At 35.7% G+C, this 17,019-nt stretch overlaps 1 protein-coding gene across 1 annotated transcript in view; it reads right to left on the reverse strand.

The window, feature by feature from the left end:
- The window catches only part of LOC123309044 (glutaredoxin domain-containing cysteine-rich protein CG31559-like), a 64,608-nt gene extending 52,280 nt beyond the window's left edge, over positions 1-12,328 (reverse strand). The window contains exons 1-2 of the mRNA XM_044891888.1: positions 12,074-12,328; positions 3,636-4,674 (exon numbers count right to left, since the gene is read on the reverse strand). Coding sequence (XP_044747823.1) covers positions 3,636-4,664 — 1,029 coding nt within the window. The 5' untranslated portion in view covers positions 4,665-4,674; positions 12,074-12,328. The remainder of the gene's footprint in view (positions 1-3,635; positions 4,675-12,073) is intronic.
- Between the last annotated feature and the right edge of the window lie 4,691 nt (positions 12,329-17,019).

The following is a 17,019-nucleotide window of genomic DNA, read 5'->3' on the forward strand; positions in this document are numbered from 1 at the left end:
ACAAAATACGTAAATTCCAACCTTAGAAATTGGTTGTTGACTGTTGAGTGAGGTTGAAAATGTCTGAATTTCTCCCGGATCGTGATCACGAACGGTTCACAAGTAATTTACAAGATTTAAGTGTACATAAAAACTATGGGGAAAGCAAAATGATGTGACGTCTGTTGAAAAAAACTTGCGGTTGTCTCCAAGGTTCTCCAAACCAAATCCTCTAGGGTTTCAGGCCGATCAACACAAAATGGCGTCGGTGTCCGGCAAATAATGGCCTCCTCCAAATCGTCCCTTTCCACGATCAAGGAAAATGCAAAGTAGATAGCCCAAGAAAACCCTAAAAAACCCAAATAACAATTGGAATACCTATTTTTCATCAATTTTATTGAAGACAATTCGGTTTATTCTCACCTCTGTAAGAGGGTTCTATCTCCCAAGTCCACGTGAAACCGGAATTCTGAATTTGATATATCCCCAAATTGGGCTCGGATGATCTATCTCTTCCAAAAAATACCATAAACCAGATCTCCTATCCGGAAATTTCGAATAATCCCCTTGCAGGTACCCAGAATTTCAAATTCCAGTCTTCTTCCGAAAAATTCCGTCAAAATCCAGCACCTGATTTCACACCTCTCAAATCTCTTTCTCGAATCTTCGTCCTTTTTCTGTTTTTCTTCCTCAACCTCACTTTCCACTATCCCCAATTATGCCAACATTAGATCCCGATACAAAAATTAACATTGTTCTCGAAATATGAAGAATATTTTCCACATCTGTGACCGCCGAAAACACGTTACATTGTTGGCTACCTTGATACCGTCGATACACAGTTGAAGACAACAAAAATAAACAAACAATATAACCTCATTCCCAATTAATTATTAGTTAAAATAAAACCGTTACATGGAGTTTGAAGTCAAAAAAGTAAACCAGAGTTACGCAATAAATTAAAAGAAAGATGATGTCCACCGAAATTGTGGAAATCGAGAAATTGGAGAATCGAGCCATCATCAAATACCTGTATTTAAAAGGATTAAGAGGTAAGCACATTTACGAAGATATGCTCAATTACCCTTGGTGATCAATGTCTGTCGTATGCAACCGTGCAAAATTGGACTTCAAGCTTCAAAAGAGGTAAATTTTCCATTGAAGATGATGACCGATTGGGAAGGCCAATTTCTGTGTCAGTCCCTGAAAATATCGATGCAGTTCATGGCATGATTTTATCAGACCCTCGAATTGGGCTAAAATGGATATCTGAAGCACTGAATATTTCATAGGAACGCGTTCATCATATAGTTCACGTCAATTTGAACATGAGAAAAATTGCTGCAAAGTGGATCTCCAAATGTTTGAATGTTCACCGAAAGGGTAGAAGCATCGCGTTCGATCTGTGCTCGATTTGAAAACTATGTAGAATTCTTAAACCGAATTGTTACTATGGATGAGACTTGGGTACATTTCTACGATCCAGAAACAAAGCAACAATCGATGGAATGGCAACACTCTGGTTCTCCAAGACCTAAGAAATTTCGTGTCCAAAAATCTGCTGGAAAAGTTCTTGCTTCAATTTTTTGGGATTGCCATGGAGTAATCATAATTGAGTTTTTGGATAAGGGTAGAACAATAATCGGAGACTACTATTCGACATCACTGACCACTCTACGAAAAGAAATTAAAGAGAAAAGACACGGAAAGCTATTCAAAGGTGTTTTGTTTTTGCCGGACAACGTCCCTGCACACAAATCTCATGTTACCATGCAAAAAATTCGTGATTTAGAGTTTGAATTACTAGAACACCCCCTCTATTCACTAGATTTTGCTCCATCCGACTATCATTTCTTTCCTCATAAATTTTCTTCCAACGAGGAGGTAATGAAAGCTGTGGAGGTCTGGTTTGCAGAACAAGAAAAAACATTTTTTTTGAAAGGTCTAGAGACGTTGCAGGTTCTCTGTAATAAATGTATCCAATTAAGTGGAGAATATGTGGAGTAATAAAATATTTTGACATTGAAATTTTGTTTGATTCTATAGTAGACTAAGAATTTTTCAAGATATCCTCGTAATACCTATAGACCTAATAAAGAAGATAAAGATAGGTATTGTTATCATTTATGATTAAATCGAACATCTTTGATGTCAATAATTCTTGAAGCCAATATACGAATGTTTTTCTTGAAAAATCTTTATTTCATAACTTAGGATCTTAATTAGGCAACAGGTTAATCTGGTTCATACCAACATACTTGTTTCAGTAAGTGATATGCTTCCTGTTCTAATCGCTTCAAGAGTTATTGACATCGAAGCATGCCTTGAAAGTCCAGAGGCAGCTTTATTTCTGGTTTTTGAAGAATATTGAAAACTTCTGTAGTTTCATCATAAAAATAAGATACTCGATAGAATATAAAAATATAACATAGAAAAATATTTGACCGAAGATATACGGAAATTCAGAACTAATTCATAAACATTCAATTCAATTCAATTTGCACGATTAAACCAAGTACATGAACAAACAGAACAAAATTCTAAATATCTTTGGTGATTGCAGACTCAGTATAATAGGCGAGATAATGGGTCTATGACTCGCTGTTATTCCCAATACTGACCTCAATTTCGCCATTCAAAATCGTTCCGAATGTACTGATGTTACCACCATATCTTAAATTTTCCCTAGCTGCCTGAGATGTCAATGATTCCATAAGCGAGTATATGCTTTCTGATTAATTCACCGCAAAATCCAGGACTTTCTGATATTTTTACAAAATATTGATGCAACAAGAAATTTAAATCTCGAGAAATTCACAGTGTCCATTAGGATAATGAATTGAAAAGCTGATGTGCGTGGTTCATCATGAATTGGTCCTTATGTTCCACAATTTTTATTGGACGACTAGACCTTCAAAATGGTATCATTTCATTCAAGGATAAAAAGGAAAATGTTAAATCCCGATCAACCTTCATCTTTCAAATCTATCAAATTTGAGCAACCAGACTGATAAAATCGGGCAAAAATGCAGACTATATGAATCAGAATTAGCTTTTATCATTTCATCTCTTTAGCTTATTATGTTTGACCTGAAAATATAACAATTCAAAAAATCCTCAGACCAGTCGTCTATTAAAGATTGTGAGACATAAGGACCATATTTCTCCACCTCCATTAGGATAATGTTTCTTACTCACACTAAATTCGTATTACTCTTCCCTGGTTTCATAAAGCTTGATCGGGGAATCAACGACAATTTGTTTTCAATCGATAATTCAGTCATGATCATTCAGAATACTTAAACTCGTATTTAAACGTCTATTCAATTATTCTCAATTGCTATTTCTTCAATATATTCTGAAATGAAAAGTTTTAATTGATTTCGTTTTAGAAATCGAGTGACAGTCAAATGGTTGATCGGACAATCAAGGTTTTATCAGAGACAAACTTGTTTGTTTCTGGTTTTATGAATAGAATTCACACTTGCTCAAACATCCCTAACTCATCTTTTTTGATAAAATATTTTATAGTGTGTGCTGTAATAATATCGATGTTTTCCAAGTGATCCATACAAATCAGGATAAAGAATGGTGTTTCCTGTATAATAATACATATATAACAAATAATTATGTGGAAATATAAATAGGTAACTCACCTTTGTGTTGGAGTTGATCTGGAGGAAAGTAGCAATACCTGCACGCACCCTATTTTTAACACCCCGCACTGTACCCTTAGCACTCCTTATTGTAGAAGCTCCATCACCCATCAAGTCTTTATAACCGGCGAATGTCTCATCCTCTTCAACATTCTTAGAGGGCACTATCGCATCACTTGGATCGTTTTCATTCAAATGAAAATCGTAATACTTATCTGTCTCATACTGTTTTTTACTACTTATAATTTCTTCGCACTTTTGTTTATCCTCCTCTTTCCTTTCCACGTAGGACTTTTCTTCTATAAGCACTGGTTTTGGTTCTGTTTGATGGTCGGATATTTTAGCGTTTCGTATATCCTGCAAAAGGGTTTGAGGAAGGAAGTTTGATGAGCTCCGTTTGGTTGCTGGTATGTGATTTATGATAAGAGGTACTTTTCTATTGGGGTAGGCTTCGTAGCTGACATTACTTTCGTTATCATCACTGTCTATCTCGGTACCACTACTGTTCAAGCTTGACAATCCCTTAGTTTTTTCACCGATTATGGTGACAGATATTCCTGTAGTCTTCTTGGAACTTATTGGGGGCGGTGTACCGTCTAAATCACTGCAAGTACCCGAGTCAAGGGTATCACTTGGAGAAATCTGCCCACTCGACATAACCTCACCATGAAACTGGTCGTAAAAAAAGTATCCATTGGTTTCTGTCGAAGAATCCACCATCGTCTTGTTGTGTACCATTTCACCATCCGTATTGACACTTATCTTGATACAGGGCGACACGACACACGTCACGCTGGTCGAACTGGTCGTACCATTGGCGTAGGACTCTTGAGAGGGATTTATTTGTATCTTGACCACGTGCGTATTCGACTTGGTCTCTTGTTGGACGTCGAGAGTATTCAAGAACCTGTGGTTGCGATTGTAGTCGTCTTGAATGATGCAGTTTGTAAGTACCGTTGTACTGGTTGCTGGAGGGGACTTTCGCGCTTTGGGTGGCAAAGGTGGAGGTCTCATGCTTGGATCTTCCATGGTTGCGATTCTGAAAAAGTTCGTGTGGGTCAGTTGATTGAATATTCAAGAAAAACTTGTTGGGTCGGATGGAATTTATTTATGAACTGTCATCTGGTGGAGATTGTTCGTTATTCAATTCTCGAAAACCTATTTCAATGAAGATAGCTTCATAAAGATCATATTGTACTTCGTTATGATCCTTTATCATTGTAGCTGGTATCATTGTGAAGAAACCATATATGGAATCCTTTCTTTCAACAAATCCGATAAGAATTACCAAGATAGAGTGACTCAAATTTTCAACTCTCTCCAAAAACCAATAGGTTTAGCAGTGAATGCTGATAATCGCCCAAATTCAGTGTGGTTATACACTGCACAAAAAAATTTACGCACATTCTGAAAATCTCAATTTTAATGAAAGTTAACTCTACATTGACTTTATAACTTATTTTTTATGTTCTCTCGGGAAGGTTTGGAACGAAACAATGGAAGAAAAATTCAGGATTTCATCGAATCTTATGTGAAAGAAGAGAAATGAACAATTTTCAAAATACTGAAATGCTGATAAGTGATTTAATACTTGGTATTTCCACCCCTTGCGTTAATTACAGCTCGACAACGACGGTTCATACTCAAAATGAGTGATCTTAAAATGTTCTGATCTAATCCTTCCCAGATTTCTCCGAGTTGGATTCCTAAGTCATTAAGAGTAGCTGGATGATTTTCTGAACTTCTCAGCCTTCTATTGAGGTTGTCCCAAACCTGCTCAATCGGATTGAGATCTGGACTTCTTGCTGGCCATTCCATTCGAGAGACTTCAACCTCTTCAAGGTACTCCTGAACGATGCGCGCAAGATGGGGTCTGGCATTATCGTCCATAAAAATGAAATTTTCACCAATGTATGGGGCAAATGGCACTACATGCTCTTCAAGAATGTTCCTTATATACTTATCAGCATTCATAGCTCCATTTTCAACGACCACTAGGTCTGTGCGAGCAGTCAAAGATATTCCACCCCATACCATAATCGATCCTCCCCCGAAACCAGTAGTATTCAGGAAATTGCACTGAGCATATCTTTCATGTGGACGTCTGTATACAAGGGAACGTCGATCACAATGGTAGAGGCAGAATCTAGACTCATCTGTGAAGAGAACTCTTTCCCAATCGGCCTCTTCCCAATGGATATGCTGTCTCGAAAAATCCAAACGCGCCCTTCGATGGGCTGTGGTAAGAGCTGGGCCTCTTGCCGCGACACGAGGCCTTAAATCATATTCTCTGAGGCGATTTCTTATTGTCTGAGTGCTAATTTGCACCTCATGAGTTTGCTCAAGCTGAATTTGAAGGAGGTGAGCGGTTGCAAACCGTTGTCTCAACGAAGAAACTCTCAAGTTCTTGAATGGCAGTTGTTACCCGTGGTCTATACCCTGTCCTGGTCTTCGGACATTCATACCTGTCTCCCTGAATCGCTGCAACATTCTCGACACACTTGTATGGGAAACTCCAAACCTTTCTGCAATTCTTGTGTATCTCCACCCTTCTTCTCGCAAAACTACCGCTTGGGCACATTCCTCTTGGGTCAAATTGCGTGTTTCGCGTTGCATAGCGATCGACTGTAGAAAATCAAACGAAAGAAAAACTATTGATCACTAGAATTGATCGAGAACAACTGATTTTAGAATGGAGCCAATACGTTCAAAATCTGATAAGAGTGATAAGATCATTTTTTTATCCCTGCTGGGAAAAAACATCTGTATTGAAGAAAACCGTTGAAAGTGGATAACACATGCATGCATGATTGTGATAAAAATAATTATCATTGAGAACACCTTCAGTTGTAGAATAAATTCGAGATTTCAATAATGTGCGTTAATTTTTTTGCGCAGTGTATTACTGAATTTTTAATCTATACAGGCTGTTTACAAATGTGGATCTTTTTTGACAGAATCTAGTAACTCTGGAGAATTAATCATTCCACATAAAATCGCCTACAAAATATTCAAGATGGCGCACTTTCTTGAGAACAGGTGAATAATGCGTTCAGTCATTGGATATAACGGTTTATTAAACTGAATCGACACACAATCGTAAACACAACCTCTACACGTGTCGTTTTTTAAAAACTCTTTTTTGTGAAAATCAAATATGTAATCTGTTTTCAGTTCAATTCTGGATTTTCAGTAACTATCGGACACATCGATTCAATATTATATTTGAATTGTTAATTGACCATCATCAATAATATCTCCACGAAAATCCCTTCTCAGGCACCTTATGTTCAGCGTTACCACATTTAGTAGATTTCTTTTTTGGAAGATTTTCGACAATTCAGCGCAGAATTCAGTAGTCAATTTTTTGCGGTAGATTTTCAGTAGATTTTGTGCCTGCCTTAAATTCACAACGAATTACGGATGGGATCTGTTTTAATATTCATGAAATTTCGATCGAATGCTATTAACCCCTCGGTGATATCACCGTCTAAAGTTATATGAAAACTGAAATAAAAAAATTTCTATATTCCCGTTGAATCCGAAACCAAAGTTTTATCAAATCTGAATGATAATCACAAAAAAGTTATATTATAGGCTTTTAGCATTTATGATTATCGGGATTATCATTACTATTGGTTACTACACCATTTAACATTAGATTCTTGAGGTAAAAAAATCACTTTTTTCCTTTACAATTTTTTTCGAATCGGCTCGGTTTGAAATATACAGGTTGTTGAAAAACCATAAGAAATTTATTTGTAGTTTTATCTCACAAACGTTTTTATCGAATGAAATGAATTGCGGAATATAGTTTTCCGTTCATTCAATTAATCTTTTTCGGAAACAAGATATCACGCTCGTCTTCCAGTTTTGTCATTATGACCATTACGTACCATTAAAATACCAAAAATTCAAAGATTCTAAATCTTGAAGCTACGTCGAACGCTATCTAATGAAAATTTTAACGTTTTGTAAAATAAAAGTATTCTTCATGCTTTCTCGTATAATGCGCCGTTTTCGAGTATGTTATTTGATGTTCAAAAATTAAAAAGTAGGTATGTATAAAATTTGAAAAATGGGATACTTTGGCTGAATACCTACAACTCTATTTAAAAGATCTATAGATGTGTAATGTCACAGAATCATCTAGTTATTCTGAAGATGATTTTGTTTATCCAGGGGTGGCAGAGCTCATTATGCAAATTTAAAATGGCTATATATCTTTTCATCAGAACCAAATCGGAAAACATGGTAAAGGAAAAAAATGTTTCTTTTGATCTCAAGAATCTACTGTAAAAATATTTATTCCTACATTCAATTTCATAAAATGAGTCAGTTGGTAACTGGAATAAGGATTTCCCACAAGAAATGTCGTTAATGTCAAAACGAAGTTGCCACAACCATTTATCTAACAACTTCTATTTTTATGTTGCAAAAATACCGAAAGTACTGGACAAAAGGCAAAAAAAAGAGGAAATGCTATTTTGAAATGAAATCTGCGCATTCTAATAGTAACCTCGATATTTCGAAACCGACAGACAGTATATCGAACATATACCGTTAATATTATCTTTCATCTGAATGAATCGGCTTATATTTCAGCTACAATCATAAAAATATTGAGTGAAGAAGATGACAAGTAATTTTCACCCAAGAAAACAGTGGCACTTGAGGATTTTGTTTCAAGAAAAGGCTGCGAAAAAACTATAATTTGCTAAACATATACATATATTCATATGTATGAGGGGTTAGTGTAACGTGGTACCATAAAATTCGGCATATGATACAAGAGCTTATGGAAAAACCATAAGTAAAATAACTCTCTCTCCCCGTGATGAGTGTACTGATTACATATTTGTTTACAGAATGAGTTTTTAATACTGAGGCTTCTTTTACATTGATATAAAAATTGCGATTTTATTTATTAATTAAACGAAGTAAATTAACATTGTGAGATATACGAAATTACTGAGACCTCAATCCTCAATGTAGAAATGGACAACATAGCGCTGATTTAAAACCCAAAAATGTATTGACAGAATGGGATGTTTCAAATTTCCAAGGCCAACCCATTGCTTTTATGTAAATGCATAAAATATCATTCAATTTATCAAAAATTATTTTTAGAACCTCACTCGAATTAAGTGAATGTAATTAATTCAAAGTTTTTTTTTGAAGCCAATCGATCAATTATAAGGTTATTCTCTATCGCAAGTCAAATCAATTCTGCACTAAAATATCATCCAACAACGCAAACAAGAACTACATGAATTGATCACTTGCTGCTTAATTTAAACTGCTTGATTCTGATAGTTGTTCAGGTATAATGCAAATTTTGACCTTGCTTTTTACTTGAATCGAACAAACGTTATATGTATGAACGGTAATTTTGCGTCCAGAAGAAATGTACAGTCCAATCAATATTGATATCACGGACAGTGCGAATAGTTAGAATGGAAAGAAAGTAGGTAACTTATCGGAGAGTTTCAATCAAAAATGGAAAGTCTGCAACTGATCGATTGTATTCTTATTTCAGCTGAATATAAATCAGAAAAAAAAGCAATATGGCTGATTGTCTCACGTAGATGGATTAAAAATTGAAATAAGTCACCCATGACTATTTAACCTTAAATCTAGGAGCAAATTAAAAAAACTACGAATATTTCATATTCTAATACTGTCGAAATCACTTCTTGATACTTTTCTCGTCATGGTGTATAAAGGTGAGAGCTTAACATTGAAGCAGTACAAATTATATTAAGTGACGAAATTCTGATTTTCAGGAATCGACAATGATTCGTGAAAAATTTATGTCCGTAACTCAAAATCTACCTCTATCCATCATTCATAGAATTTCATTCAAGTAAATTTGAAACAGATTGTCGAGTTCTCCTCTGAAATATTACATTTTGCATTTGGGTATAAGAGAATGCGGCGCATTTTATTATTTCAAATTTGTCCCCCAATAAAACTCAACTTCTGGCTGCAGCATAATATACAGGGTGTTTTCAAAGGTGAGGCTTTCTTTTTGACACAAGGTAGAACTCATCAAAATAAGTCGTTTAACCAAAAATTGTCTATATAGAATATCCTCGAGAATATCCAAGATGGCTGAGATACAACCCCAAGAAGTTCGACAAAATTTCATTGAATTTCAAGTACGGGAGTATGGAAGTTGACTCCAACATATCAAAAACGAAACAAAACATAAACATATGGCTGTTCAATAAATGGTTCAGTACCAAGTTCATCAGATTAGATGCATCAAGTCATTTTGGAGAGAATAATAATTGTTGTATCGTGCAATTTAGGGTGAAAAAAAATGTAGAAAATCGAGGATGTTTCTTGAAAGTGCTTATGTTAGTTATGTTGAAAAAGTGCTATGTTTCCCCATTTCATCCCATTTTTACACGATGCTGGAATGTTCGAACAAGAAGATTGTAATGCCCATTGTGACAAAATTCGTGAATAATTTAGACGAATTATATTGGTGAGATTTTGAAGTATTATTCTATTTTTTACACTTGTGTAGTCTCTTCTGTTAATTGGTATCGAAATGAGCCATTTCATAAAATCGTGTGAGTTACTAAAAAATTATGAGAACAATGCAGCAATCCTAAGTTTCCATTTTCATTGCCACGTAAATATCGGACGAGCCAATATCCTAAACGAAACCACATGATCGAATCAGGAGATAAGTTTTTCCCACTGCTTTGCGATAATTCAGCTAACAAACGGTCTAGGGTCGTATAAGGATCTATTTCAGAAATTTTGAATTTTTTTTTCAACTTTGTCATTTTGAAAGTTTTGTATAAGTGATTTTTTGTGAAACGCTTCATTTTGACCAGTTCTACTTTCTGTTGAAAAAAAGTCTCACCTCCTGTATTTTTCCCTTCTTCCCAACGTTCCATATACATACATTCACTTTCCTATAACGGCCAGTTTAATATTCAGATTTCAAGGACCTTTAAGCTTAAAGTTTTTTTACTGTTATTTTAGTAGGACTAAAGGAAGCTTTAAAATTAAGGGGAGTGTCTGCCTGTGCCACTTGTCGAACTTTCAAACCTTGCAATCGATACCTAATACAATGAAAAAACTCTCAAATTTATAGTTTCTTACGTCATGCCAGATAGTCTTTACCAAAATATGAGTCAAAGGTGGTCTGTGTTTTTTGTTTTGGACATATGGGCAAATTTTTAATACTACAGTGTTGCCAACATTTGAAAATTGTTGTTTTTCTCAATATTCGATAATGTATAATATCTCCTAGTCTTAATTTAAGAGTTACTTATCAATTTATGTTGAAAAAAATGTAACTTGATTCTTATTAGTGGATATTTATATAGAAAGCGTTGCTATATAGCAACAATAATTATCTTCATAATCTAGAGTTGACATTTCTAGCTTTGACACATTTTTTTTATGTTGCTGTGGATACGATTTTACTCATTCATAACTGAATTATACCAATATTCTAGATTCACCGAAGTAAATTCCTTGTAACTCTTAAGCTACGACCAGGAGAACCATGATATGCTCCATCATCAAATAGCTGTTAGGAATCTTTATGCGAAAATGTATTAATATATAGGGAGTTCCATTTAAAGAAATTGAGAAAAACTACAAAATTTCAAATGTTGGCAACACTGATTACTTGCTGATAAATTTCAAAGTTTTAAAGTATTAATGAGAAGAAGACTAAATTAAAAATTTTTCGACACCACGTAGGCCTTTGAAGTTGGACACTTTTTGACAGATAAATGCTTATAAGTCAAAAACAAAAAATCGTAGACCCTCTTTGACTTATGTTTTTGAAAATGTCTTTTCAAGTACTATGCAAATATCTAATAACATAGAGGATGTTCCATTTAACAAAAGGTAACTTTTTGTTACCACCCTGTCTGTAATTGATTTTTTTTATTTTTTTTATCAAAAAAGTAATAAAGTTCGAAAGAACATGAACAACTTTTATGTGAAACTATTTTTCGTAGCTATGTATTACAATTTCTCAGATCCAAGGGGATATGGAATTTTAAACGGGCCACCCTGTACCTTGTGAAATATTTTTTGGAAAATTGTGAAATTCAGAGAATAATAAATAATATCAAATTTTTTCGGGGTGACGAAGAGTTTGAAGTCTTTTCAATTCATAAATTTTTTAGTGAATTTGAAGTAACTGACATGCTTGGATGTTATTCATGGTCCTATAAAAAATACTGAAGAGGTCATAATCTAAAACAGATTTCAGTAAAATTAAGCATCGACTATTTCGGTACCATATGCATGGGCAGGAACCTGGAGCCGAGAGTCTTATTGGATAATTCAAGATAAAAACTTCTTCCGAAGCTCATATGTTTTGATCAACAGAAACTCTGAATGGATATGAACCAATATTGGTCCTTTTGAGAGGAAACGAACCAAATGCATAACATTACCTTCAGAAATCCTTTTCCATAATCAACACAAACTGGTTTCCAATAGCAACAGGCAAATCTATTAAATTAAATCACAAACGACATCTGCGAGCCACGGAAATCGGACAGATCACCGAATATGAAGAACACAGAGATCCTCGCGTCGAAACGAAACACCGATCGGAGACTGGCTGCCGAACAGGTCGAGTAACAGAATTCAGACGTGGAAAAGTAGAAATCGGAGTTGGCTGGCGGTCGTACGGCAGGAATACCTGAAGTACCTGTTGATCTATTAATTAGCGGTCAGTCGGTTCTTGTTCGGTAACACCGTTAAGGAGACTCCGAAGGTTACCGGCCAGGACTAGAATGTTCGAAGGCGAGCCCAGGCTGTACACTTGTCCGATTCGACGGTGCAGAGGAAATTATTATTCCCAGACTATGGACACGATGATAATTTCCGATAGGAATTTTCATGAATATTTGTGGATCGGTTTGAAAGTGAATTATTTCACGGATAGTTAGACAGACTCTGCAACTTTTACGTAATTGATGAAATTATGGCATAGAGGTGTAGAAAAGTATACGATAACTCAATTGTTATGATTATTAGGCAACGGTCTATCATCTGTGCATTGATGGCGAACTTGGTATTCGAAAAATGAATCAATGTTTCCTTCACAGCATAATCAGCAAATCGTCATCCTCCTGAGAACAGTGGAAAATATCTCGATAATAATCGTTCATAATCTTCCAAGGTAGATACCCTTTCTGTTAACAAATAAACTAAGCATAGCCTCTATAAATTTGGAGAATGCAACAGACGGGCTTTCATTTACGCACTTGGACACTCAGGCAGGCTTCAGAGCTAACGAAATATAGGATGCACTTGCCGAAGAATGCACTAACGCGGTTCAGATTGTTTCATCCAGAACCAGTTATAGTCCAGTAAATGAAGGTTATTGCCTCGTAATTCTTTGAACATGAATATATTTCGTTAAAAATTACAAAGGTGAAAGGTATATCATCAGAAGCAAAAGTGACACAGAACACAAGAGTGCTTTTAATTTACCACCCTTCCCGGTGGTTAGATCTGGGAAAAATACATGGTTTCCTTCAATTGCAATAGAAATTGAAAAATACTTCCTCGCATGTATTTGTAAAACGAAATACCAAAAATTTTCGCATTACATCATTCATTCATCATCATCATCATCATTGCTTTATCCGTTACCGAGTATAAATCTACAAAAAGACTCAAAAACAAAACTGTCGGTGCGATCAAACTTATAATTTCTTAGGGCTACTTGCGACTGTGTGCCCTTCTGTGACTAGAAAGACCCGACCGTGACCTACAGATCCTTCCACACTCCAGGCATGGATAGTCACCAACAAGATCTGGCTGCCGCTGCATTCTTCTCGAGTCTCCATTATAACTGTGGACCAAAGACCTCTACTGTGATCTATCTAACGCTTGTTATTCCCAGTTATGATTGGCACCAACTGATTTTAGGGATTGATGCAGTATATCCTTAAACCGCTTATACTGGCCTCCTGGTTTCCGAGCTCTCTCAGTGAATTCGCCAGACAAACCTATTTTGGGGTGTTTTGTGTCTTGCATCCTCAGAATGTGGCCGCTCCATCTGAGTCCCTCGTTACTTGAGTCTCAATTGTTATACAACTCGCGCGCTGCAGGTCTTCTGCATTTGAAACTTTATGGAACCATCTGATGTCTTAGATGACGTTGTTGCGTTTGTTCAAGATGTTTAATGTGTCGCCTCTAGGGCGTTCAGCTTTCGCTTCCGTAAAGAAGCGTTGGGAGGACCACTGCTTTGTAGGCAGCTGTCTTGGTCTTCGGATTGAGGTCGTGATTTTTAAACACTCTGCCCTTTAGCTTCCAGAATGCCCGTAATGCCGAATTGATACGGTTGTGTATTTCCGTGTCCAGGTTAGCCTTAGTATTTATGGAGTTTCCCAAGTACATATTTGAACTGCTCGACCTGTTCTAGAGTTTCATCCTCCAGGCTGATATCTGTTTGATGGCTATCTGGCGGACTTACCAGGATTTTGGTTTTATCAATATGGTGTCTAAGGCCTAAAGCTTCGTATATATGTTTATAGATGTCCAACATTATCTGTATATCCTCTGGGCTAGCGATAAGTGCGCAGTCGTTTGCAAATTGAAGTTCCGTTATAAACTTGGTACGGGTTTTTGCTCTGAGGCGCTTCAGATTGAATAGGCCTCCATCAAATCTGAATCTTATTCCAACACCTCTTACAGACACACTCATGTTAGCAGTTATCGAGATAGCTATGCCGAAAATATTGAACAGTAAAGGCGCTAACACGCAACCTTGTTTTATTCCAGAGTTAGTTAAGAAATGGTCGGTTGTGGAGCCATTATGCTGTATTCTAGCGGTGTTGTTGGTATGAAAGCTTTTACACACTGCTAAGAATTTTTCGGGTACTCCAAGGCGTCCCATGATTTTCCATAGCGCTATCCGATTCACCGAGTCGAAAGCCCTACTTGAATCGATATAGGCTGTATAGATCCTTGATTGTAGTTCACGATCCTCCTCTTGCAGCTGTCGCTGTGTGAGAATTAGGTCTACAGTATCTCGATTGAGTCGAAAGCCACACTGGGATTCAGGTAATAGCTTTTCTAAGAGTGGAACCGAACCATTAACCATAATCTTCGAGAGAATTTTAATGGCTACACTAGACCGCATTACATACATTGAACTAAAGAACTTTCTTTAGTTCAATGATTACATAGCAGAGGTATATTGTAAAAAGATATCAAATGTTCTTTGTTTGTTACCTAAATATAGTATTCAGAGCTCAAATATATAACAGTTATATAGCAACTATGCTCCTATGTCCACCTCTAACAAGGAACATAATAATTTCCCCTGTTTGAAGAGAACATGAATAGTTCAAATATGGATCATGCAAATATTTGTTCCATAGGAGATCTATTATGTAATACTTTTATATGATATAAAAAAAGATTCATTCTAGAGGGCACTTCAACAATAATATGAAAAATTATGGAAATTAATATAATCTTTGGCTATAATATTGAAAACGAATCTTGTGTTTTTATCAGTGCTGGTGCTGGGGAAATTTTCTAGTAAAATATATGTACAAGTCAAAGACTCATCCTGTTTACTGAAGGTTGAAACAAAACAAGAGGAAATGGCGACGGACGATATCAAACTTAGCAACTATACTTATACATTTTTCTAGATTTTTCACAGGATATAGGAACTAAAAAGTTTAGTTTTTGGACCATCCACGTTTCCTATATCCTGTGAAAAATCTAGAATTATGATCTCAGGAAATGAAATACCAGACACTTATACATTTTCTTACTTAATACGTGAAAAAATTTTTTTTCGATGGCTTTTCTTGATGGCTCGCGCACGAGGAACGAGGAATCATTTTCCTCACGACCTAGTTACTGCCTCTAAACTAAAACATCCATCAGAAAACAATTTATCGATAAATTCCTCGCAATTCTGTAAAAAATTGTCCGAATAAAGCAAATGGTCGAAAGCCAACGTCCGTTTTCACGAGAGAAAAGAGATACCATATGTTCATCATGATTTCATGTCCATTTAAAAGTCATTAAAGTACGCTCAATAAGAATCTTATGCATTCGTTAAATTGAGAATACAGTAAACCGTAGATACAACACGAACGTACGGTGAACCAGATAATCTGAGTAGGTACATACAGATCGTCATTTGCAGAATAGAGGTAATTATTACAAGCCTCTACTAGTACGGAAACCCGTTTCAAATCTATGGTTAATAAAGAATATTTTCCTGGACCGAGTCAATGAATCACTAAAATAATGAATGACTCCCTATACCAATTTGGTGTTCGATAAAGTTTGAATTAAAGGCATATTATCTATATACCGTAGAACCGAAGGAAAAGGCAATTCGTGAAGGTGGATCTACCCAAAAAGTTGAACTATGGGCTTACTAGTACAAACTGGTGAAACCCAAATACCCGGAGCATTAATCAAGATATCGTATCTAACAGAAAAAACATTCACAGTAGTAAAAGTAAAGAAACACACTTTTCCGAAAATAAAAACACTGTTTCTGGAGTTCCGCATTCGGACCAATCCTTTTTAATGTCTTTTGACATGACATCCCAGTATATTCGAACAAAACAATGCAATTTTTGCTATGAGCACAGTGATAAACTCCCACTCATTTGTCGCACAAGTATCGAACTCGTTGTTGGGAAACCATTTGTTAAAAATCCAGAAATTTAAAAGTAAACAGAAAGCTAACTTTAAACTAAAATAAATTAGAACAAATCATTATCAGTGAAAATTCACAAACAACAATATAGCAACCAAAGTGAAAGTAGGAGAATATTCAATATCCCCTAAACGATACCAGACGTTGAGTCTGCTGTTAGTCTACTGTCAATATACAGGGTGTTTCATTGGAAACTGAACATGCGGTAACCTGAGCTAGAGCTACTCTAGTCCAAAAAATTCATATTAGATAGGTCTAATCAATTCCATATCCGAGATACAGGGTGCTTCATATGTATTCACCTAAAATTTGAATTTCTTATAACTTTTGAACCAACCAGTATAGTCGGTTGATATTTAAAATATATGATTCACCTACACAGGTCTTAGAACGATTTGTAACCGAAATAAGCAAAGAAATCATTTCTCACTTCGCTTTCCCTGTAGTTTCCTTTGAGCAAAATGACGTGTGGACAATGAAATCAACTGAATCTCATTGAAAATTTTCTGCTCTTTTCAAATATCTCCATCAAATCGAAAAATTTTGATACACAGGGTGTTGAATCCAAGCTTGGAAGATGTCCCATATTTTTTCAATTACGGACCTGGAATTTTTTGGAAATTTAAATGTGAATCTATCGACCAGTGCAAGTGAATCATATATTTCAACTATCAACCGACACAATATATA

This window comes from Coccinella septempunctata, chromosome 3 (assembly GCF_907165205.1).
Source record: "Coccinella septempunctata chromosome 3, icCocSept1.1, whole genome shotgun sequence".
NCBI classification, from domain to species: Eukaryota; Metazoa; Arthropoda; class Insecta; order Coleoptera; family Coccinellidae; genus Coccinella; species Coccinella septempunctata.